Raw genomic sequence first — 24611 nt, 5'->3', positions numbered from 1 at the left:
TTTGCTCTTTCCAGATTCATAAGGACCTAGTGGTCATTTTGACTCAATACACACAATATCGGAAGTAGCATCACCTCCTAGCATTAAGGTGACCCAAGAACTTATTCCCCATTTAATATACGTTCAATCTCTTCCAGTCTTTTCAGAGCAGCAACCCTTTTTTTCTCTATGTCTTTTATTTCTTTTGTAGATTTCTTTTTTGTCTCTTTGTCTGTGTTGTTTTTTTCTTCGTGCTTCTTGGCTTTTCCTTGCCCTTTGCTTTTATTACTACTGTCTGGGGTCCGAGTGGTTTTCTGTTCATTCTTTGCCTCTTTCAGGTGTGCAAACGTGGCCTTTCCTGCGTCTGCAGCTTTGCCTGTGGGAATCACAGAGGCTTCCTCTGTACCAAGTGATGCAATTTTGCTCCGGACGATGCTTAAATGACGTTGGATATATTCCTCATGCGGGGCTAAGGCCAGCGTCTCTACCAGACATTTCTCCGCTTTTAATAAGTCTCGTTCCTCAAAATAAACTACACAAAGATTGTGTTTCCCTTGTACATTTTTAGGGTCCATTCTCAGAATTTTCTCAAAGCACTCTTTAGCTCCTGTGATATCTTTCTTTTGGTTCATCAAAATATCTCCCTTTAAAATCAAACCTTTGGTATGATCAGGGTAGTATCTCAGCAGCTCTTCCAGGACTGGCAGGGCCTTCAACTCCTTTGCAGTCTGAGAATACAATAGTGCCAAATTGAACAAAGCACTTCGGAAACCAGCCTGCAGCTTTATGGCTTTTTTCATCCAGGTCTCTGCTTCAGCATCTCTTTTGTCATCCATTGCCAACATACCCAAATTAAAATAGCCATTTGCATCCTGAGGCTCTTCGTTTACATACTTTAAAAGCCGTTTCTTGGCTTCAGGCCTAAGTCTAGCATCACCTATAGGAATGGAAGAGATATTAGAGGAGATATTAGATATTTCCCTTCAACTGCATAGATACAGGTACATACTGTATATGAATGTATTTTCTAAATTGATCACTATTTACATGTAGCATTACATCCAACTAGAATAGCACTCACAACTTCAGTCATTTTGCAAAAGATACTGAAGGTGGAAAACAGTACTCTCCATATTTGAACAACTGCAGCAGTTAATTAAGAGTTAAAAATGGTAAAGAAGCAAGCACTTTCAACTGATCTTATGACAAGTTTCCCTTGGAGTTGCTACTTACAGTATCAGTTGCTACTGATACTCTTTAGGACATGGATATTTTAAGTGATTTAGCAGATATGTCTACAATATGTCCCTTAAAAGACAGCCAAATCTTATACTCATGTACTCTATAGGCAATTACAAAATGTTAGATGTTGACCTCAGCATTTTATAAAACACTTGACATGCACACAAGGTGCAACTGAACCAACATACCAGATTCTTGCATCAGCAGTGCAGAATTAAACAGCGCCAATTTATGGTTGGGATTGAGTTCTAATGCCCTGTTGAAGTTGTTCAGAGCTTCTGTTGGATCTTTCAGTTCAATGTAAACAATTGCCAAGTTATACCACAGATCTGCATTGCTCCTATCCAGCTCAAGGGCTCTAAGGTAAGCTTCCTTAGCTTGCATCGGTTTGTTCATTTTTAGAAGCAATTCACCCCTGTGGAAGAATCAAAGTTAATTTTTGTTTCCGCTCATCTACCTACTATTTGATATTTATTTGGTGCAAACAGCATATAGAACTGAAAAGAAGGAGCAGGAATAACTCTGTAGGACACGCCTCTTTGGCTGGCTCCACAGCAATGACAATTTATAGGGTGGGACTGAGGCTGGGCAGGGGGTGAAAACTCTTTTTGCTAGACTGCCTTCCTAGGATAAAGAAAGGGGCACACTGTTCCAGATAGGACTTCAGTTAAAGCTGTCTTAGAGAGAAACCAGAGAAAGTGCCAGGAAGGAAGATTAGCTCACAACACTGAAACAAAGATGGCAGCATCAGCAGTTCAGTTTCACTTCTCTTCAGACGAGAAACCCAACTCTTTATTTGCTGGAGATTTCCATTTCACATCACATTGCACATCCAAATCAAACGTTTTCTTTGCTGGACTTGATTTTCTGAACAACAGTTGACCTCCCAGTCTGAACCATTATTTTTATTTACTTCATTTATAATCTGCCTTTCTCCCCAATAAGGACCCAAAGTGATTTACATAATTCTCCTCTCCTCAATTTTAGCCTCACAACCACCATCTGAGGTAGATTAGGTTGAGTGTGTGTGACTGACCCAACGTCAGTCAGTAAGCTTCCATGGTAATGTAGAGATTCAAGCCTGGTCTGGTCCAATACTCAAACTCCAACCGCTATACCTCACTGGCTAAAGAACAGTTTTTCTGTTTTCCCAAGCTATACATTCCCCTTGCAGTTCTGAAAATTCTGAATTCTCTGGCCACTGTGCCAAATGTAACCCACATGTTGATTTTCTAATTATAGATTCTCTGTATTGTTTCCTTGTAATGAATTTTCCTGGTGATGTTTACCATTTCTGGTGTCATCACAGTGTGTTTCCTATTATGGACTCTCACCATTTTGCTTTCTATCAGTGCCCACAACCTTAAAATGTAGTGGTTAGATGGTGTGTGGTTGCAAAGTCTAAGCCAGAGTTGTTAATCCAAAATAGACTTGTTTCCTCTTTTTCTGAAGTTAATTTTATTTCAGTTGAAAATCTGGCAGAAGCAATCATTAAACTGTTTAAAAAAACAAAACCTTCAAAGAAAAATCTTCCTAACATGTTTGTTTAAAGCACAGTTTGGTAGGTGATTTTAACTCATGTAACTATGCCTGGAAAAAAACTGGGTTCAGTGTTGGCAGCCAGAAGAACTAGGGTGTACAAAAAGAAAACCCAACCTGCTTATAAGAAAGATCTGAACTCTTACAATGTGCCTTCATGCCCAACTTGGCTATAGAAAAGATCCCTTTAAAGTCTTCTAAATATTGTTCACTGGTTAGTTAAGAAATAAAATGTGAATCAAAATGAAATAATTTGCCAGGACATTCCATTTCCTACTGGGATTCACTAAGTTCCTGAAAACAGTATTATTTAACATGCAGTGTCATGCAAATTGAGCACTAGCTTTCAGGGGTATCTCTTGGGAAGCTCATGTGGCACTTGAAAGGCTAAATGTGACAAGGTTCTTGTTTCCTTTTCTTAGGGTTGACTGGAAGGAAAAGTAACAGCCAGCCTGGCCCTTTTAACAGTACATTCCTAACCCATTAACCCCTCCATCTCTTGTTACCTAAACTGTGTCCAGGACAAAACCAGCTCTGAAGCAAAGCTGGGAGTCCACAGCAATACATTCCCAGTCCTCCCAGAAGGACTGAAATTGGGTCCAAATTATGAGGGCTAGGAATCCCTACTTTCAATGTCCCAGGTAATATACCTAAAGGGAATCAAAACTGTAAGTCGTGATGCTACCTACTGCTTGTGCCTCTCTCAAGAATCTAAAGGACAAATGGTATATGGCTGTACAGAGAGATCTAGGTGAAACAGTCTGGCCCAAAAGTAGTTCGATTGGGTTGTTCAAGCATCCACATATCACCCTGGTTGGTGATAATCAGTCCTTATATCCCTCCAACACTAGATACATGCTGCTCAAGATCAATTGATCAAGGAGCTTCTAAGGGATAATAGGAAAGGAAAGATTGGCGGTAACAAAGCAAGCCATGAGTTACCCAGTACTTGTGGTGGTTTGGTATTAGGCCAGAATCTGGACTTTTGAGAGGTCAACCGGTAGAGGAATTCATGATCCTGTTTAGGAACCATCAGGTAAATAAGTTTTGTATGCTCAGAGTACCATTTAAGAATGTTTTTTAACAGAATATAGATACCTGCTTATGTATGCCTGTTTGAAATCTGGCCTCATGCTAATTGCTTGGCGATACAACTGGTCTGCTTCTTCCAGGCGAGACTCATTTGCTCGAATCAAGTTTGCAAGATTTATGTAAACATTCAGATGATTAGGAGCAACTCGTGCAGCATATTTTTTACCTGGAATAATCTGACAGCAGAAAAACTGTATCAGGCCTACAGGTATCTACTAGAGGTTAGTAAATCATTGCAGTAAAGATACAAAAATTTGTACTGAGCAGGTTTTACTTCCCTCAAAGACAGTTTTAAACCAGGAAGTCTACAAAACAAAGCTATTTTGAATTGAGTACAATTTTGAATTGTTAGTACAGAAAGCAAATATTCTACTGCAGAGGCAAGCAATAGCTATATATGGGCCATGTAGAACCTATGAGCCATAAGGAACCACTTATTACTTTCATCCTTGAGAAGTTTCTAGGCCACATAACTGTTGGTGAAAAGAAATAGGAAAGCAGAGGAGTTTAGTGGTGTTTTCTTTTGCGGGGACCCAATTTTGGGGGGTTTGTCATATTGCCTATTTTTAATAAATTAATAAATATAAAAAAGCAAAGAAGTTGAGAGCTATATCTTTACGTTCAGAGCTTCCATACTTCATTTCAAATTTGATACTTCAGATCTTACATAAACACATTTTGACACAAATACCTCTATGTCACAACTGTAATTTAATATGCTCTTTGGAATTTTAGAAAAGTCCTTCAGATATCTTTAAGTAAGGTACTGTAGATGTCCCAAACTAGTAATATGGGTGAAAAAAAGTTTTTCTGCTGCTTTATAATGTTACTGCCTGTTATTCCACTGAAAGTTCTCATACAAATAGCTTTTTAAAATTATCTTATTTCTTACCTGTGGCATCAGTGATTTTGCAACCAAATAGGATTCTTCAGCTTCTTTGGTTTTGTTTAAATTTTTGTAAGTTCTTCCTACGTTCATGTGGGCACCAATATCATCTTCAAATTAGAGGGAGGGGAAAAAAAGATATGTATTTCATTTTTTCCTAAAAATCTTCCCCTAATAACAGTGAATAGCTGTTATAATCTTAAGCAGCATCCCAAGAAATACTGAAGGGCAAAGTTCATCCTCTGACACAACAGGTGAAAATGGCACCAGAGATGCTCCCATTTATCTCTTTCCGTTGTAAAGTAAGTGGAAGCTAAGCCACTGCACGAAGAACTTCGGAATATGGTCCATTTCAAGCTTGTCACTCTGCAGGTTTGTTCTTTAATAAACATGGCCACTTTGTCAATGCAGTGACTTCACATGCAGTGAGAGACCACAGCTAGAATTGCTATTATATTTAAGAAGGAGCAGGCAATGGCAAATCACCTGTGTTCACCTCTTGCCTTGAAAACCCTATGGGGTCACTGCAAGTCAGCTGCGACTTGACAGCACTTTCTAATCAAAATCCACTTGGGAAGAACTTTGCCAGAAGCATCCTAACCTTTTCCTTTCTTGCATTGCATATTTTGTTCTGTTACTGCAACAGGTTCCCCCTTTATTAATCTCTACAGATACAGAGTATCTGTATGGCCCAGGACCAAATAGTAAAAGTAGTATTTGAGATACTACACAAACACAATTCTGACCACACTCTCATGGTCTGCCTGGGCCTTTTGCCAATCCTCCTTCAGCAGCAGGTTCCAGAGTGGATCATTTATGAGAGTCACCAAACCATTCTTAACCTGCCTTTTAATATAAAGCAGCACCCAAATGATGCCCCTCCCCCAATCCTCTGAGAAGTCCTCCCCCAAATCAGGAATACTTTGGATTGGCTCCTAATAAAGTATGATGAACTATATTTTGAAAAGTGTTCTGATTCTACCCATAACATGGGGGTGGGGAATGCTTTGTGTAAGGGTATGCTTTGTCTACTTGAGTTTGGCTTCTTATGCAATGGCAACACAGATTACTTATTTTGGACCTAAAAAAAATAAAGCAACTAGTAGACATCAACTATTCCATTTCCCATCAATGACTGATCTGATATTCAGTGCCTTGTTATTGTTCAGTCCTTCGGGTTGGTGCCAAGGGTGGCATATTCTCACAGAATGGCTGCTTTACACCTCATGCTACAGTGTTGGAGTGAGAAACTGAATCCAAAGATGCTCTTCAGGATGTGACAATGGAAGAACATCAGAGGGCCTACCTATGGCACTGCACAAACTCTACTGCTTGGGGAACAGCGCCAAGGAGATGTTTGTATTCTCCTTTTTCTTTTGAACATGGCCCTTTGCTTCCTTGAATACCAAGGAGGAAACTTAGGTTAATACAGATTAAATTGACAGAGCATATGGAATCTAAAAGAAGTAAATAAATACTGGAAGTACTAGGTGGCTATGCAAAAATCAACCTGGGACAGATCAACTTAGTGCTACTGTGCTAAAGATTAAGAATACTGAGAATGTGTCATAGAGGTAAATAGCTGTAATTATCACTTGCTTTGCTTTTAAACTCTGCCCTTTGGTTTCTAATCTATACTTTAGAATTGGCAAAGTCAACTTTAATGAACAAACCAGAGGACAAGATCAAACATCACAGGCAATTGGATAAAAGCCAAATTTTAGTGCCACAACCTAAATTCTATCAATTTTACCATTCAGATTCAAGTTGTGGCTGAACATTAAAATAGCATCTAGCATGTAGATTTGTTTTGAAACTAGTCCAGGGAAGTTAATATGCTCTTCAGTGTAACCCAATACACTTTGCAGGTTATGAACACTGGGCGTAACTATAAACAGTTCCTTGAATGCATGCTTTAGAATCTCAGATTTCCTAACTGATAGAAGAGTGTATTGTGTCAGCTGCAAATATAATTTATTTGTTCCATGGTTTAGTTAAGAGGAACAGCACTGAAAGACTAACTTTGCAGTGGCTTAACAGAGAAAACCCCTTTCAGTAGAATTTTTTGAAACTGCATTGTTGTTGTTGGTTTGAAGTCATTTGAGGATGCAAAATTAGCAAGCTGCACACATATTGTTTCATAAGGAGCCCTATATTTCTCTGCATTATGAACGGCTGCATGTCTGCAGGTTTGCTGTACAAGAACAGTGTCTTGTAGCACAAGCTCTGTACCCTAGCTAATCACACCAGACGATCGTTTCCAGCTCACCTGGCTGAACTTGGGTGGCTTGTATGAAGAATCTCAAAGCTTGTTCAAAGTTCTTCTCATTTTCTAAAGCATGGCCTACATTGTTCCAGAGTTTGGCATTGTTCTTATTTACCTGATCACAGAAAACAAATGAAGAGTATATCAAACATACTATAGCATTCAAATCCAAGTGATACACTTATAAAAATTGGTTAAAATGCATTTCCCATGTCTACAGCCGTTCCACATATCCACTGGAATCCCTGCCGATCTTTCAATTGAAGCTAATCAATTTAGAAAATAATTTACGCATGTTAGATTTTAATTGCCCAGTGCATTAAATATGGTCATTATAAAGTATAAATTCATTTATTTTATCTCCAATTTTAAACCAAAACTAGCCATGTCTAGTTCAAGAATAGTTATTACTAAGCAAAATAAAACAGAGGTCCAGTGGCACCTTAAAGAGTAACAACATTTTTTTCTGCATGTACTTCTGCGAGTCACAGCTCACTTCTTCAGATACCCTGAAGATTCACAAAAGCTCATATTGAAATAAATGTTGTTAGCCTCTAAGGTGCCACAGGAACTTTGCAATCTTTCCACCAGATAAACCTTACATAAAATACCTTACAAAATTTAGATTTCATTTGAGCAAAACCTTCTGAAGATGCCACCACGTACAAAGGTAAGGAAAACAGCTGCTCGCACCCCAGCATTCTCTGTTTTGGCTCCCACCTTGTGGAACAGCCTACCTGACAAGTCAGGAAGTGCTAACAATTCTATTGTTTGGCAGAAAATAGAAAACAGAAGTGGTCAGGAGGGCGTTTTTACAAGTTTTATTGCACAGTTTATTACTTGTGAAATCTAGTTTTGCTACACTATTATATATATCATTTTGGGGGGGCATCAAGTCACATCTTACTTGCAGCAACCCCTGGTGGGGTTTTCAAGGCAAGAGACGTTCAGAGGTGGTTTGCCATTGCCTGCCTCCATGTCATACCCTTGGTTTTCCTTGGTTGTCTCCCATCCAAATACTTGCAAGAGTTGATTCTGCTTAGCTTCTGAGATTTGACAAAATCAAGTTAGCCTGGGCTATCCAGGTCAGGGCATATATTTAATTATTATTTATTTATTTGATTTTTAGGCCACTCTTCCTGACTAGGTCTGGCTCAGAGCCGCTGACGACCATTTAAGATTAAAACAGTCTTGACATTACAATAAAATTGCCAACAATAGTCTGATAGAAAATGGCGCTGTCAATCAGAGCAGCAATAGCAATACATCAAGTAACCACACCACCAATAAAACCATAATGAAAAGCACCACCAGATGCGGGTAGGAGCAGGAGCAGGGGAGGCCAGCCCAATGGAAACTGTCACTGTCATCAACCATATGCCTGGCGGAACAGCTCAGTTTTACAGGCCCTGCAGAATTGCTTCAGGTCCCTCAGGGCCCAAACCTCAGTGGGCATAGCGTTCACCAGGCTGGGGCCAAGGCCGAGAAAGCCCTGGCCCTGGTTGAGGACAGCTGGTCTTTACTGTATTGTTTTTATAATTCTGTCATTCATCTTAAGTCTCAGTGAGAAAGGTAGATAATGAAGTAAATTTTACCTTTAAGGCTGACATGAACAACGTATACTCAGATTCCCAATCCCAGTTCCTCTGCAGTGTTTTTAAGGCATGAATGAACAGCACCAGAGACAGAAAAATCCAGGATAGTTTTCTTAGCACACTGTGGCAAAATAAGAACGAAATATGCCAGTTTAACATTTCCAGTGAGCTACTGGCTGAAAACATCCCCAAATATAGACCAGTTTTAACTCAGACCAACTCCCTTCTTATTTTTGCTGGTCATCCCATACTTGATTTATACATTGTTCATATTTCCCACCTCACTGGAGAAGAAACCCTATCACCTGGAAAATGCTGGCATAATCTTTTAGAGATTGAAAAAGGAGCAGCTGCCTTTGGGGAAGGAAATGCAAATGTATGCACCTTATGTTTATCCTATTGTATGATTTTACTGTTTGATGTTTTGCAGGACGTTGATTCATAGGGTCCTCATGAGTCGGAAGCAACTTGACAGCAATCAACACACACACACAATTTACAACTCATTATCTCTAATACTGCTAAGCAAGCCCCACATCTATATTTTTATATCACTTTTTCTATAAGGAACTCAAAGACCCCTCTTTGATAAGAATTCTTTAAACATTAAGGATAAATTGAGAACTTGCTATGGGGAAGCTCTTTTGGGTAGCATCCCTGTGTCAGGAGTAATGCATAAGCTGGTACCCTCACAACAACCCTGTGAGTTAGGTGAAAAACCTGGATGTACATTTCAAAAATATAAGATAAAAAACAAATAAAATAAAACCTACATACAGCAAATGGCTTTAGATACCTATTAGGTCCATAAATTACCATATAGCATATATTCAACACAAAAAAACAGCGACAATTAGTTGTTGACAAAGGACAGCTGGACATATAAAGGGCCCCATTACCTTCAATAGCTTAGGGCCTCATCAAACCTAAATCCGGCCCTGATCAAACTTCTTCCTAGTGCCATGAATGTGCCTCTGAGATGGTTCATACTGTAACAAAAGCAATTCTGAGGCTCATATACTATCTTCTCCCCAACTGTACTCATGTTCTCCCCATGTTATCCCGTTGTCAGCCAACTATAGTTGTCTGAGCCAGCCAGCAAACTTGATTTTGCAGTTGCTCTCAAAATTATGACTGTAAAAATGATCACACTGCTGTTTGCAATTGTGGTACCGGGGGCGGGGGGGGGGGGGTAACTGCATCTGCCAATTTGAACAAAATGCCTAACTATGCATTCCCAACAGCAGGAAGTGTGGAAAGGTCCATGTGGAGGGCAAAAAGGGCAGATGAGCCTGATGCTATTTGGCATTATGTTCTGTTCAAGTCACCATACTTTTATTTCATTTGATTTCTACCCTGCACCTTTCCGGGCAAAGGTGGCTCAGAGCAGCTAAGAATTCCAAGAATTAGTGACAAAGGTAAAATGACAGCACTGACTGATGGCAAACCAATATACACTGAGAAAATATAAAGCGGCCAGAACTACTAACAGAACTATCCCTTCTGACAGGCATAGATTTGAAACACATAATTTTTTATTAAGTTGTACATTTAAATTTATGTGTTCAGTCAACTGGGACATCTTCCCACCTGCTGATTCTTGCCCATACAATGCTGGTATTGCACAATTTATATTTCAGAAAAGTCGTGCATTATCTACAAAGCAAAAACCCAACTCACTTGAAAACAAATTGACATTTATATTGGATAATTGGTTAATGGGGGGAAATCCTCACTTTCCTCCCCAAACATATGGAATCATGAAACAGAAGTAGATGGAAAGAGAGAAAATGAAGCAAGAAAACATTTGTAAATTCCTAAATCCTCTGGGTGTCCCTTTCAGGTTGTTTTAAACGCTTTCAACTAATACGTTGTACAAAATAATGAGATTAATGTGGGCAAGTATTTCTTGGTTGCTCAGGAACAGCTGATATACAGGACGTAAAGCTGGGTAAACATTTTGAAAATCTGTTTAAACAAGAGAGGTTAGATTCAAGTCCAGTAGCACCTCAGAGAACAAGATTTTCATGATATAAGCTTTTGAGAGTCAAAGGTCTCTTCGCCAGACCAAAGATAGTGCTTTTTAAAATTTCCTTTTAAAAGGACACAAAGGGCTACATAGGACTATGAGGCAGGATAAAAACAATTCCCCCCCCCAAAGACACTAATATTTCATAGAGAGAACAGCTATTAAAAGTACAATTTCCTCTTCCTAATGCAAATGGAATTGTATAGAGCAAGGCAGTGCCTAGCCTACAAGTTTTCTTCACATGCTTACTATGTTAATAATGGAATAAGATGATAAAGCCAGTGAAGAGTAAGCCATTGAAACAGCTTGCCATGCATGAAACTTCACAACATTAATTGCCATTCAAACCCACATTCCCCCCCACCCCACCCAGTGTAACTTTTAACCTACCTGTTGCTTGACAGCTTTCTCCACCCATGGGCTACTAGCATGCAGAATCCCATGCTGGGAACATATAACACTCGCTCTGCTACTACGAAGCCAACAGGAAAAAAAAGATTTGATGCTGGGATGAATGGCAACACTATTAAACAAAGTGCCTAAAAAAGCAAAAACAAAACAAAACAAAAAGACACACAAACACTAACTAGTAACTCAGAGCTGAGAGTGCTTACATAGTTATTAAAGAAATCCAAATTATATTTAGTGCAGCTCAAGTAATAATTTCAATTCTAGAAGTATGACAGCACATCTAATGTGGGGCATATGTACTGAGTGCGTTAACTCACTAGCTGTCAATCACATTGCTCTTTATATTAAATGCAGTACAGTGAAATAAATACTGTACATTACGTTTAGAAACAATACAAGGAATAAGTGAAATAAGTTAGGCATTCCTTACAGAGAACTAAGCTTCTCTTGACTTTAAGGAAACACTCTGTAAAACTTCAAAAAAAAATAATCAGGGAATTTATGTTTTATTTCATGTAACTAGCTTCCTGATCCTATAATATGCCAACAGTTATTACAGCCTCTCCTTCCCCCATCAAACTCATAGCAACTTGCATATCGGTACTCAGTGTCCATATAGGTCTCCTGTTCAGGCCGCTTGCATGGCCAGACCTGCTTAGGTTCAGCAGCAGAACTGTGCTATGCACCTCCTCATCATTTTCTGGCCAAGCCAACAGCAGCTTGCAGGATTCACTGAGACTAGCAGTGGCCAAAGGACATTTCTCATTTAGGACGAAGCAGCATCTTCCTTTAGAACTTAAGCTTCCATTGCCACTTGTGTGTCTCCATGCCAGGCCTGGGAAGTACCAGTCATTTTGCATTCATTGGCATCATATGAATAATACAGTAGCTTCGAACACCCTCATTTGTTTGGAGCTCATACTGAATGAGGCATAACTGGAAGGACAATTAAGAGCCTAGGAGGTCCTCTGGCCAAAACACAGCATCCTCAAACATACTCTGGCTTTCTGCAGTGATACAGAGTCTGGGCCCTCACCTGTATGCCTTGAGCTAGTCTAGCATTCAGGCAGTGGCGGTGAGGAGTGAAGCAAGGTCTTGCCTCAGTGATCCAGATCCCTGTCAAACTTTGGAAAAAAAGAGGTGTACTAGCTGCTCCCCCCTCCCACCCCCAGTTATGTAGGGTAAGCCACAGAGCCAAATGTCTTGGTTTCTGTTGTGGCAGTTTAAGGTTTCTCGGTTGCATCTATACCTACTGCCACAGTATGAAGTGACCAGCCTGAACTGGGCAAAAGTCCGTTATAAAGAGCCATTCAGTCAGTAACATGACAACCAGTGCTGTGGGATATGGAATAATAAAAAGCCTTTGAAAATTAAAAATAAGCCACACAGGTCTCTCTAGCTTGGAGAAATGTAAACACACACCCGTAGTGTCTGCTATACGAAGAGACAAGGGGAATGTTTGGCCACAGAGAGGTGTCTAGTTTTCTGTTCTCATCCTCAGCTCAAGTGATACTAAATCCCCAAGACTTAGAGTTTTGTTGAATTACTCTGAATCCAGCATGGTTGTTTCCTTAGTGCCAAATACAGATTTTTCATCATTTCAGCACCCTACAAGGCCTCTAAATACTTCGACATGCTGTTCCCATTTAACTTGAAAGATTTTAGAATTCTTGTCACACTTGTTGAAGTGTCCTGCATAATCACTTCATGTAACACAAATGTATTAAATCCATCTGAAGTGCAAGTTACATTCCTAGGATAGCGCTGGTGCAGTATGTCAAAGCCGCAAAACAAGTGCGCTGTAACATGAGCAAAGCCCCCTCATAATCCTTCAAGATTATCCAGATGCCTTGGGTCACATCAGAGACTGTTCCTATACTGAAATTAGTTAAAATTCTCAGGTAACAGCAGTTTCCAGCATTCTTGGCATTTGCTCATCTTGATTCATTCCTAGGACAAGTGGCTGAACACAGCCAAGCCTGAAGTTCACTCTGTCTCCAGAGCTGGAGGCATGACATCATTGTGGCCTGATAAAAAACCAATTTTGCTTGTTACAAAGGGATGATAAGCCTCCGTGCAACCTCTGCAAATGCAACGTTACACCGCAAAGCAGACTATACAAAGTTAAATATATGCCATAAAAATGGGCAAAGAAACGGCAAACAAGATTCTTTCTTGGTACGCATAATGTAACGTATGCCACTAATAGTTTTAACTACAGATAAACAATGTATCAACTTAACAGCTGCCAACAGCATTTTTTTGAGTGCTGAACTAACGCAGCTCTACTTGTTGCAATGTTCAAGAACAAAACACAACATTTTGGGAAGCCTGATGAAGAACAGAGAAGCATGTATCACAATCTGTTTGTGTGAATATCGCAAACTACGCAAGAGCCTGGACAACAAGATGTTGTCTGATGCAGGCCAAACTTGGCAATAAAGAAGGCTCTTATTTTCATACACATCAGACTCTACTAATTCCCATCTTCCTCTCAGGTATGCTGAGCTGGGACACATTCAGCTATTGGAACCAAGGAAACAAAGATGCTGAGCTGGGGAGCAGAACAGGTTACAGATACAACAGGAACTGATCACTATAATAGTTAGACCAGGCAACACAATCACCCCTGGTGGATTCGCCCCTAAGAGATATATATACTCAGCCCATTCACAAAGGCTATTAAAGGGGAGAATTGTATTACCTTCTTTTAACCAGTTTAAGCAGCACTTTAAGGAAGAATGCTAATATAGACTAATGCATCTCCATTTTCTGGTAAATGGCCCTTGAGGCAATTTGATTTGTCTGGCATTATACTTGAAAAGCCTTTCAGATATAGATTCATAATAAAGAAGCCTGCAAAAAGGTTCCATTTTAAAAATGAATTCTTCATGTAATGGGAGAAACACACCCAAGTGAAAACACCAGACATCTTAATAAGAAAACTATAAACTGAGAATATCAAATCAAAGAATTCGGCATGTTTTCCTCTCTGATCTTTGTTCCTTCCTCTAAATCAAGCAATTGACCAGAGTTCAGGATTTCTAAATAGTGGGCCTAAACCTGCTAACCTAATCTAACCCAGGCCATCTGTTCAGGGCATCTGAAGATAAATCTCATGACTTCCTGTGGAAAACTACTTCTAAATAGTCAGGCAAGTCTTCCATGGCTGCAAGGATAGCATTATATATGCCGCTTCCATTTAACTGCTTGTGTTTACACAGGGCTGCACTATTACAACTACATACATACTACTCTTTCTAGCTTTGATATGCTATTGGTTCATCAAAGGTTAGAGGGGAAGCAAATAGAACGTTATGTACAGCCTCCAATCAACAGCTCTTTTTAATACAGGGTTATACTATGTTGTCTGCACGGGGCTGTCTGTTTTCTAGCAGTTAAGAAGATATCCCATGACCAGAAGGGAAAGCAAAAACTCCACTGTGACAGCTTGCCTGGCCTGCTTACCAGGTGAATATTTTCTTTCTTTTCACTTACTGCAGCAGCAGCATAGAGACATGATGAGCAAACGGAGCCGGGGCAGAGTTGGTCAAGATGACTTTCTTATGCCACTGTTGGCCACAATCTTATAGCACAATTCTAGCACACAGTAAAACATTGCTTTTGTTGAATGCTTCAGGAAACATCTTTCTTACCATTAGTACAATCTTAGAGGAATCCCCAGGATACCGGAGACTGAAAACGAGCAAAGATCCCAAAAAACAGAAGAAGATGATCGTAGCAATGTTCCTTACATCCAGAAGGGTCTCTACCAGTGGTATGGTGCCCATGGTCCAATCGCAACACAACTCTGAAGGATTCAGAAGCAACCAAGCATTTACAGGAAGGAGGTAGTTGAAAGTGAGCTGCCTTGTGGGAGCGGGGCTTACAGCAGCTGGGTTATCAAACCTAATTAAAAGGGAGACAAAACACACAACCACTTAAAACCCTCTAAAAGGCAATTCCATGATGCTGCAATGACAGATTTTGACTTCAGAGTCACAGTAATTTAAGATAAGAATGTTAAAGAAAATGGGAAAAAATCTTTGTACATTTTGAAAACTCTGTTCCTGGTGTGTCATTGAACACCATGGGTATCCTTGGCATACTAAATACAGTGCAGCAAGGAATTCAGAAGACAATTCTGAAGTTAGGTGAACACATGAAGTTGCTGTATAGTGAATCAGACCCTTGGTCCATCAAAGTCAGTACTGTCTACTCAGACTGGCAGCAGCTCTCCAGGGGCTCAGGCAGGAGTCTTCCACATCACCTACTTGCCAAGATGCCGGGGATTGAACCTGGGACCTTCTGCATGCCAAGCAGATGCTCTACCATGGAGCCATTGCCCTTCCCTTTTTTGAGGGAAGCAGAGCAGGTGAAGGGCACAAGAACACATTTAGGCACCTTCTCCCTTCCTACTGTCCTGTTTGATATTTATCTGTATATGTCTGCCACTAAGAGCAAAAACAAAGTCATATTTTAAAACCTGGATAATAAAACATAATGTTTGTTAGTATACCAAAAAAAATCTCTTTAATGCAGACTGTATTCAATCATTGAGAATGTATTTGCATACCTGGCTTTTCTAATAGCTGGTTTTTTGCCAGCATAGTATGAAGCTGAAATTCATTTCACTTATTGCAGTAAAATATCTATTTTCAGAGACATTTTTCACACTGGTGTAGCAGAATATTAGGTCTGCAATAAATCCAAACAGTAGACATTTTCTAGGCAATTCTATGGTCTATCATCAACTCTAAACATTTTAGAAGAATTTAATGCTAGAAGAATTTAATGCGTGGACTGCCAAAAAAAACAAATCAGTGGGTTATAGATCAAATCAAGCCTGAACTGACCCTAGAAGCTAAAATGACTAAACTGAGGCTATCGTATTTTGGTCACGTCATGAGACGACAAGAGTCACTGGAAAAGACAGTCATGCTAGGAAAAGTTGAGGGCAGCAGGAAAAGAGGAAGACCCAACAAGAGATGGATTGACTCAATAAAGGAAGCCATGGCCTTCAATTTGCAAGATCTGAGCAAGGCTGTCAAAGACAGAACATTTTGGAGGACTTTCATTCATAGGGTCGCCATGAGTCGGAAGCGACTTGACGGCACTTAACACACGCAATGCGATTCAATACTGGATTTTACCTTGTAAACACTGGCAGTTGAGACTGTATAACTTGGACTCTGATCACAACAAGCAGTAGTGTACTGAACATCAGAACAATTAGTTTCAACAGCATTTGAAGCATACAATAAGGAATACTGCCTTTGCCTCGGAGAATCTGGAGTACTGTATCCCACAGAATAGGCAAGGTGTACTAAAGAGAGAAAACAAGGTTTCGCTTTCAAAGAAAGCACATCTTTAATCACCACTCAGTACACTGTACCAAAGCTAAAATCCACACATTACCAACATCGAATTATTTCATCATCAATTCACAGCCTACTTTTCAATTTTGTGTTGCCAAAGCACCCCACAATAAGATAACACATTTAAAATCAATACGACAACTCAGATGAAACCACCATGAGATAGCATAAAGTATAGTCAATGAATCTGACTGAATGGCATCAGTATCTTTTATATGAATCCTGACTGCTTGGCAGACGTTATAGCTGTTCCAACCACTTGAAACAGTTTTGATAACGATTATGTGACTATGGGGACAGGCGATATTCCTAACTCCACATGTATCTGTGGTTTGCAGGAGTTCTGTTGCCTAGACAGGGGAAAGGGCATGTCAGGGCAGTACAACCGCAGCAATAGCAACTTTAGCCACTGTCAAATTTAAGGATTTTTTTCTCAGTTTAGTATAACCCCCCAAAGCTATATTTTAAAAATTAAAAGGTTGAACAGCAGTTTTACTCTATGAGAGAGGGGGGGAAATCAGAAAAGCTGGTACATGTTTTCTTAGCAAGATCCAGCATGAGAAAACTTGTTACTGTTGTCTTATACAGAACAAGCAAAGCGTACACTTCTACATGAAGATAAAAGCAAGCATACATAGTCAGTGTACACACAATTCAATACTGAATACCCCAAGCCCCTTCTGAACGACACATTAAATATTTCTCGCAGAGATTTCATGGCCCAATTGACAAAAGTGCTTAATGTTCTGTGGATTACATGCCCTACATTTTAAACAGCACAAAGAACCTTTTTATTTTTTAGCAAGCTGCTGATTTGTAGCCTAGGATCGACCCTATGACTAGTAAACAAAAATCTGGTGAATGAACCAGTCGAATATTTTTGAACTACTAGCTTCATTATAACAAAAATACTTAATTTTAATCCATGTTTGATACTTATACTTATTATAAAGGTTAGTTTCATGGTTTCAAAATAACTTTTAAAAAAAGTTAATGAACAACTGCCAGTTTTAACAATGTTAGGTAGTTTCTATAAATGTGAACAATTCAGTGATCATTGAATTGGCTTTTACCCCGGAATGCCAGAGTTAATCCTACAATTTGAAACAAACAAACAAAAAAATTAAGACTACGTAAGCAAATATTAAAAAGTAGAAGTTAGTTTTTAAAAGGTGGCTACATGAAACTGGACAGTTTTTCAAGATGTGGTCAGGGACAACCCTAGACAGTACCAAAGATAATTGCATTCATATTTAGAGATGTCTGAAGTTACATAAGAGATGGCCAGTGAAAAGTACTTGCTGTAGGGAACCCTCACCCCTCCCCTTGCTAACAAATGACACCACCATGAGATTAAAAAGGGAAGCTGCTACCTACACAGGGACATTCCTGGCTTCAGACAGTTATTAAACCATGGACAGATAATTAATTACAGATGACAATATTTGATTGGCATGCCAACCTTCACCAAACGTTCAGTTTGCTAATACAGCATACCATTTTTCAAATTATTTACTAACACAACTGTAGTTTTATTCCTAGGCATATTGTGTGGATCTTACTTCTCAGCAAGCATACACAGGACCAGGCTATAATAGGAATGGTAGAATGCAATGCATAATCTCATACATGACACCCATCAGGTTGTTGCTGAAAGTGATAAAATGAAAAATATGCAAAAGTTTTTTTAAAATATAATAAAAAATGAACTGTTTAAATGACACTTCCAAAGAAGTGATGGACTACTGACTGCAAGAAGCCATTTCAGGGAGGTCATGTTTTCCAATTTAACTTGAAGAACTTTAAAGGACAATTATTTTTATGTGTCTCCTTGCCACTATTATAGCTTCTAAACTTTGATTAAAACCAAGTCTCAAAGCACACACGAAGTTTTAATTGGAAACATTGATATTGCTAGCTTGCTCGGATGTCTGTATGAATTTGGCTTCCTTGTCTGCTTTTTACACTGTACACGTTGATAAATGATTATTTAACGACTTACACTCTCATGCCCCAGGAAGGAATCTGTACTAATACTCAAGAAGCCAGAATTAGGATTTGGGTGGAATTATGCTAAGAAGAATAGAATGAATTAGTGGAACGGGTTTATTGGCCAAGATTCTGGTTTAGCTGTTTATGGACCACCACATTTTGTCAAACATGCAGAAGGCAATGTGAAGGGCTTCCAAACTAAAGCTGAATTGCTTTTATGCACCAGTGAAGTTGTATGGAAGAAAGGCAGAGTGGGTAAGAATTGGGAATATTCTATGTCACCAAGATGTCTGTAAGTGAAGGGCCTACTAGGAATTGAATTTTATTATAGTGCCCATCACTCTTTGCTCTCGAAAAGATCTCATCATTGTGATTTTATGAGCCATCTCAAATCCTTCAGAGGCCTTTAGTGGTCCTTTGACAACACCTTAAAAACTACTGCACTGCTGGCGACTGAGTATGGTACATTGTACAACTTAAGCCATATATTGTTCATTATATTGATGTTTTTTCAATAAGTCTGCTCTGGCACTGAGATGGATGACATCCCTTTCAGTTCTACAGGTCCACTGAATATTTTGAGGGCAAGCCCACTCATCCAGGTATATTGATGAAATATTACAAGTGATCATGTGAACATGGCTTGCAATCAAGTCATGAGAAAACATAACCAACACAAACCAACTTAAGCTAATGCTGCCTCAGAAGTTCAGCGTACAACCATGGGCTTAAAAATGGATTTCACAATTTACTTACCCCTTGAGCCATAAATACTTCATAGACACAACATATTCCCACCACTGTTATTCCTTGTTCCTTACATAATGTAGCAACTGCCACCAAAAACACAGTTAGTGCAATGGGTGTCCACACTGCAATAATAAGACACAGAAACTGTTAGCCTTCCTAACATTGAAGAAAGTGGATTTATAATCTCTAAGTACTGCTCGCGTGACTGGAAATATAGGAAGTTTCTGTCAATTACTGGGAGTTACTGTCAATTTTCTCATTCTTTTACACATTGAACATGCTGAACAAACCCATTTCACCAACTACATTGATCACGACTAATCACACTGCATTCTAAGTATTCATATAAAAATGCAACTGTGTCCAATTATGCTTTAGATTTCAAAAATGTGACCTTCTAATGTACAGTTCTCTTATACAGATTATGAAGTTCTTGGAAGCAGCCATAAAGACCAGCTTAAAGTACTGCAAAGCTCTCTTCATGGGGCTGCCTCTAGTCCACAAGCTTCAACTGGTAGTACAATCCTATGCAGTTACTCCAGTCTAAGCCCATTGAAATGAACGGGCTTAGACTGGAGTAACCCTCTTTAGGATTGCATTGTAAGTTAGAGAGATCACATTATGCCAGTTTTTAAAAAGATGCACTGGCGTCCAGAGCACTTCTGTACCTATAAAGCTTTATGAGGTCTCAAGTCCAGGGTATATGAAAGGGAACTTTCCCCATATGGATCTGCCAGCCCATGGAAGCAAACTGGGAAAGCATCATAGATGGGGCAAACACTGTGGAATTGAATTGGGAATCCCTGATGGTGGCAACCCAGGAACAGGATACATGGAATCAAGGAGACGCTTGCAGGGCATTTAAGATTAACCTATTTCATGTGGCTTCTCATAAACAAATACATTTGTTAGTCTGGTGTACTGCAAGAATAACGTTCTCGTGTTTAAGGTAGCTGCAGGATGCATTATTAAGACTCCACAGTCACCTGAAGAACAGCGCATTATGGATAAACAAGCAACAGGGCAGTTCAAATATTTTGGACTCATTGGCCCTTACAAGCTGTAATTATCTTAAAATATTCATAGTGAAAAAATATATATGCATAAATTACTGTTATTTACCTATAGTGTTTTCTGGACCTTTCGATCTGGTATATGACAAAAATGCAGCTAGGAAAAAGATAGACGAGAGAAGCTCTGCTCTGCCCACTACTCCAGTAACCTAAATAGAAGACAACCATGCTAATTAATAAATCAAACTAGGATGTTAAATCAGTGATGTTCCAGTTATGCAAGTAAGGAACAAACAATACAGGACAGACCTATTACTTTAGGTACAACCAAAGCAAACTCAAAAGTTTGAAAAAATGAACACAAGAAAAGAATTAGAATGCCCCCATGTGGTTGACATATGGAAGTACACCTTTAATTAGGATTTTGCGTGTGTAAAAAGTGCCCTCAAGTTGCAGCTGCTTCATAGTGACCCTGTAGGGTTTTCAAGGCAAGAGACTAACGAAGAGGTTTGCCATTGCCTTCCTCTGCATAGCGACTCCAGAATTCCTTCGTGGTCTCGCATTCAAACACCAACCAGCCTTGACCCTACTTAGCTTCCAAGATCTGGCTAGCCTAGGCCACCCAGATCGGGGCTAGGATTACTTCTGTATCCACATAAATTATCAAGAATTAATACTATCAGAGCAGTTAACAGTTAATGTACAGATGTTACGCAGGTGCCAGAAATACTAAAACTGCAACAAGTGAAGAGAACAAACATATGATTTAGAGCTAGATTGTGACAAACCTTCATGCCTATCATTGATCAGCCAGGCTTTGACTCTTTTATTTTAATTTCATTGTTAAACCTCTGTGCTAATTTACCTATCTTGCAGACTTCAATATGGCTGACTCATCAGAATATTTCTATTTTCATCTCTAGGCTGTCTTTCCATAATATTCCATGAAACCCTTACAGTAAGCAGATGCATCCATGCTGGATAATTATGAGCAGTCATTTTATGCAGGCCATAATATTTTAGCGTTACTAGGAAAGGAAGGATTGAAACCATAGATGTAATTAAATCAGTTAAAAATGCCTAATATTTACCTTAGGATTTCCAGTCCCTTTAAAGACTAATTGAATGAACACATGTCTGAACTTCACCCTACTCCTAACCCTTAGACCGTTGAAGCCCTTTTGCTTCACTATGTGTTTAACAATTTTAGAATCAATACAGCCTTTTCAGGATTACTTACAGCTTCAGTATGTATTGGATGTACTGCAAAGAGTAGGGAAGCAACCACACTGCTTCTGCTGTCCAAGAAAAGCTTACAGACCTTGAGGAAGACTATACAAACAACTGCATGGAAGATGATGTTCAGGAGATGATAGGAAACAGCATTTAATTCACTGAACAGGTAATTCAAACGAAAGGTGAGGACAGTGAGCGGCCGATACGATTTATGGCTCCTCTCCTAAAACACACACACAAACCCATAAAAATCAAAGGTGTAAGTGGTTTGTTTCAGTCAATCATTAATAATTTATAAACATAATCCAAAAGCCAATCAGGGAACAAGCAACTTCATTCCTTTCTTGAAGAAGAAAATCCCATGCTTCTGATTCTTATCAGAGCTCGTGGAACAAATTGGTTGAAAGTCGGATCCAGATTTTAGGAATCCCTCTTTATGACTTTAAAGAAAGAGCTGCTGATGGCCTACGATCTTTTATCTTGAACACTGGATTTTAGAAGCGCTATGATAAGAGCATGTAAATTATGTTCACCTTTATACCTACGTTTAATACTGCCACAAACTCTTCCAACGTAATTTGACTCCCTGACAGACAGGTTACAGACAATTATTTATGTTGGCTAGACTGAATGCCATTCCGTCAGAGGAGGTATTGGGTTGTTTAAATAAGGTGCTGTATTCTGAGTGAGTGTGTCAATGTGGTTCTGGTCAAACAGACACCTTTTAACTTTCTCTATTCAGCTCTGGCCTGCTTAATGTGGCAAGAGATAGATGGATAAAACTATTTATCTGGGACCCTAGGGGCGAACTGGATAATTTGAGGTTTCTTTTAGCAGGGGTGGATTTTAATATTACATTGGCAGTTGCCAAATTTTGATTAAGATTAAAAATTATTAATTCTGGATTGTTTAAACAGATAGATAGCTGTATGAGCAGTCTCATGATTTTCCACCTGAGATCCCAGAAAGCTGCTACCAACATGAGTAGACAATATTGACTTTAACAGACTAATGAATTGGGTTATAAGCTTCATCTGTGTTCCATATTCTGAAAGAATATCATAAGCTACCACCATGGAAGTTTTAAATTTGCATGCTGAGACTATGTTTCAACAATTTGGCTTAGACTTATTTTTTGTTTCAGAAAAGCACTTAGTATTTCTACAAAAGGGATATTACCTCGGACATAGGAGTTCCCCAGAAGTCATTCAGAAAGAGGTTTTTTAAAGGTGTCGAAGGATGCAAATCTTTGTTGTCCAAAATGGCTGAAACATCATCAAAAACAAAACCACAAAACAGGCTGTTCCAATAGCAAGCTGCCACCACTCCAAGTATCAGTGCAATTTCTTTTGGGCTAACATAAGCCATCTTCTCCACAGTGCTCATAAGTTGTAACTGAAACAAATTCCAACATGATTTTAAAATCTTACATCAGCAGAATCTGCAACTGCAGTCAACGTTAATTTAAAGTGATCTTACTTGATATTGCCATAAGCAACAAAAGTTCTCCCCAAATAAGTTAGGACACAAAGAGAAGCACTGCTGGATCAGACAAAGGATTCATCTAATTTGCTATTCGCTTTCCCATAATGGTCAACCAGATGCCTGTGAGGAGGCCAAAATCAGGCAGACAGCATGGTGTAGTGGTTAGAGTGTCAGACTAGGATCTGGGCAACCCAGGTTCAAATCCCCACTCAGCCATGGAAGCACGGGCCAGCCACACACACACTCAGCCTACCCTAACCCCACAGGGTTGCGATGAGGATAAAATGGAGGAGAGAACAATGAAAGCCACTTTGGGTGGGGTATAAATGAAGCTAATAAATAAAATTAAGGCAACCAAACCCCCTGCACGTGTATTGTACAACAAAACATATTCTGATTTCTGTCATGCCATAGTAGGTAGCTTATGGTTTATGGCTGGTGTTGTGGGCTGCATGCGACCTACATGTTAACTATGGTACAATGTGAACAGATATTAATAACCCCAAACAAGTCCCAATATTGTTTTTAAAAAGCAGTAATAGTACAGATAATTTTTTTCAGTTTCCTGATATCAAGAAAGTAAGCTTTAACCTTCTAGCACTTTAATCTTTGTCTTCAGAGTCAGAGGGCCGTATTTTATAAACATTTTGACTTACCATTCAAGTACAGGATTGGTTCATTTAAACATACACTTCAGGAATAGCCATTTTAAAACGAAGTTTCAGTCTTTCAGGAACTGTGATCAATTCTGAATTCCTGTGGATCTTTACTAGAATTAAAGAGGGAGAGAACAGAGCCACTTTAGAAAGCATACTACATCTTTGTTAATAAGGAGACCAGTAGTACCTTAAAGACTAACAATTTATTCCAGCAGAAGCTTTCAAGAGGCAGTGCACATTTCATACAGGAAGATGCATTAACACTTAAAGCTATAAACAGAAAGGTAGAGATTATAAAGAGAGCCCAATTTTTTTAAAAGATCCAAAGAAAAAGAGTCAACCAACCACCCAAAGTAAGTTAGAAACCCTACTAACAGTTGGCGAATAGGCACAGTAAGGGAATCATCAGATCTAATCCAGGAAAATACAAGAAGAAACCAGAAAAACAGATCAAATTTTCAAGAAACACAGAGAAGTACAGAGATCACCGGGTAGCTATACGTCTGTGAAATATGGGTGGTGTTAAGATACTAGTGAATACCTGTATGTGTGTGTTGGGGGTGGGGAAAGAGACTGTATTGAATTTCTTGATGACTCCTAATTACATTTGATTCTCTCTTTGAATTTGCTTTGCAGGAGAATGCCCTGGAAGATTAGAATGTTTTCCCCAAGGTTTTTTAAAATAGTGATTTTTCATGTCAGATTTGCATCCATTTAACACAGCTACAACCTCTGGGATTACTTGTTTTATGACTGCAAAGGGAGCTTGAAAGTCTGTGGAAAAGTTCCAACTTCAGAAGTGAATACTAGGGGAGTGCTTCTGTGACCCACATAGACTGCATCAGTGGCATATATACCATTGGAGGAGAACCACTGTTTAAACAATTCAGTGTCTTCTTATTCTTGCCAACACAGGCGAAAAATTTAAAAGAATTTAAAAGACTGCAGCACGCTGAAAAGTTATGAACTGTGCACTGATTTCTATTCAGTTTCCCTTGGATGATTAAGGAGCCAGAAACTGGACTTAAATTGACACCAATGTGCTATGTGAGAGCAGCA

General features: G+C 39.2%; 1 protein-coding gene across 1 annotated transcript; it reads right to left on the bottom strand.

The window, feature by feature from the left end:
* Positions 1-23606, bottom strand: TMTC3 (transmembrane O-mannosyltransferase targeting cadherins 3). The gene is made up of 14 exons (XM_056846985.1): positions 23550-23606; positions 22588-22803; positions 21413-21631; positions 20282-20381; positions 19166-19281; positions 16193-16365; positions 14696-14948; positions 11019-11167; positions 8600-8720; positions 7008-7119; positions 4745-4848; positions 3859-4028; positions 1410-1636; positions 1-916 (listed from the first exon to the last, which is right to left on the bottom strand). Exons 1-14 carry the CDS (start codon positions 23550-23552, stop codon positions 102-104), a joined length of 2778 nt encoding a protein of 925 aa, XP_056702963.1. The 5' UTR covers positions 23553-23606; the 3' UTR covers positions 1-101.
* Between the last annotated feature and the right edge of the window lie 1005 nt (positions 23607-24611).

Source organism: Euleptes europaea, chromosome 3, assembly GCF_029931775.1.
Source record: "Euleptes europaea isolate rEulEur1 chromosome 3, rEulEur1.hap1, whole genome shotgun sequence".
Classification (NCBI taxonomy): Eukaryota; Metazoa; Chordata; class Lepidosauria; order Squamata; family Sphaerodactylidae; genus Euleptes; species Euleptes europaea.
Note: the sequence above shows the minus strand (reverse complement) of the source record. Positions and strands in the feature narration are given on the sequence as shown.

Bases quoted from the DNA above. Each gene is read 5' to 3' on its own strand.
- TMTC3 (XM_056846985.1), bottom strand. The intron at 20,382-21,412 runs GTAAGTAATCCT...TCTTCTATTTAG, and splicing joins ATCCAATACATACTGAAGCT to GTTACTGGAGTAGTGGGCAG. The intron at 4,029-4,744 runs GTAAGAAATAAG...TTCTGCTGTCAG, and splicing joins CAAAATCACTGATGCCACAG to ATTATTCCAGGTAAAAAATA.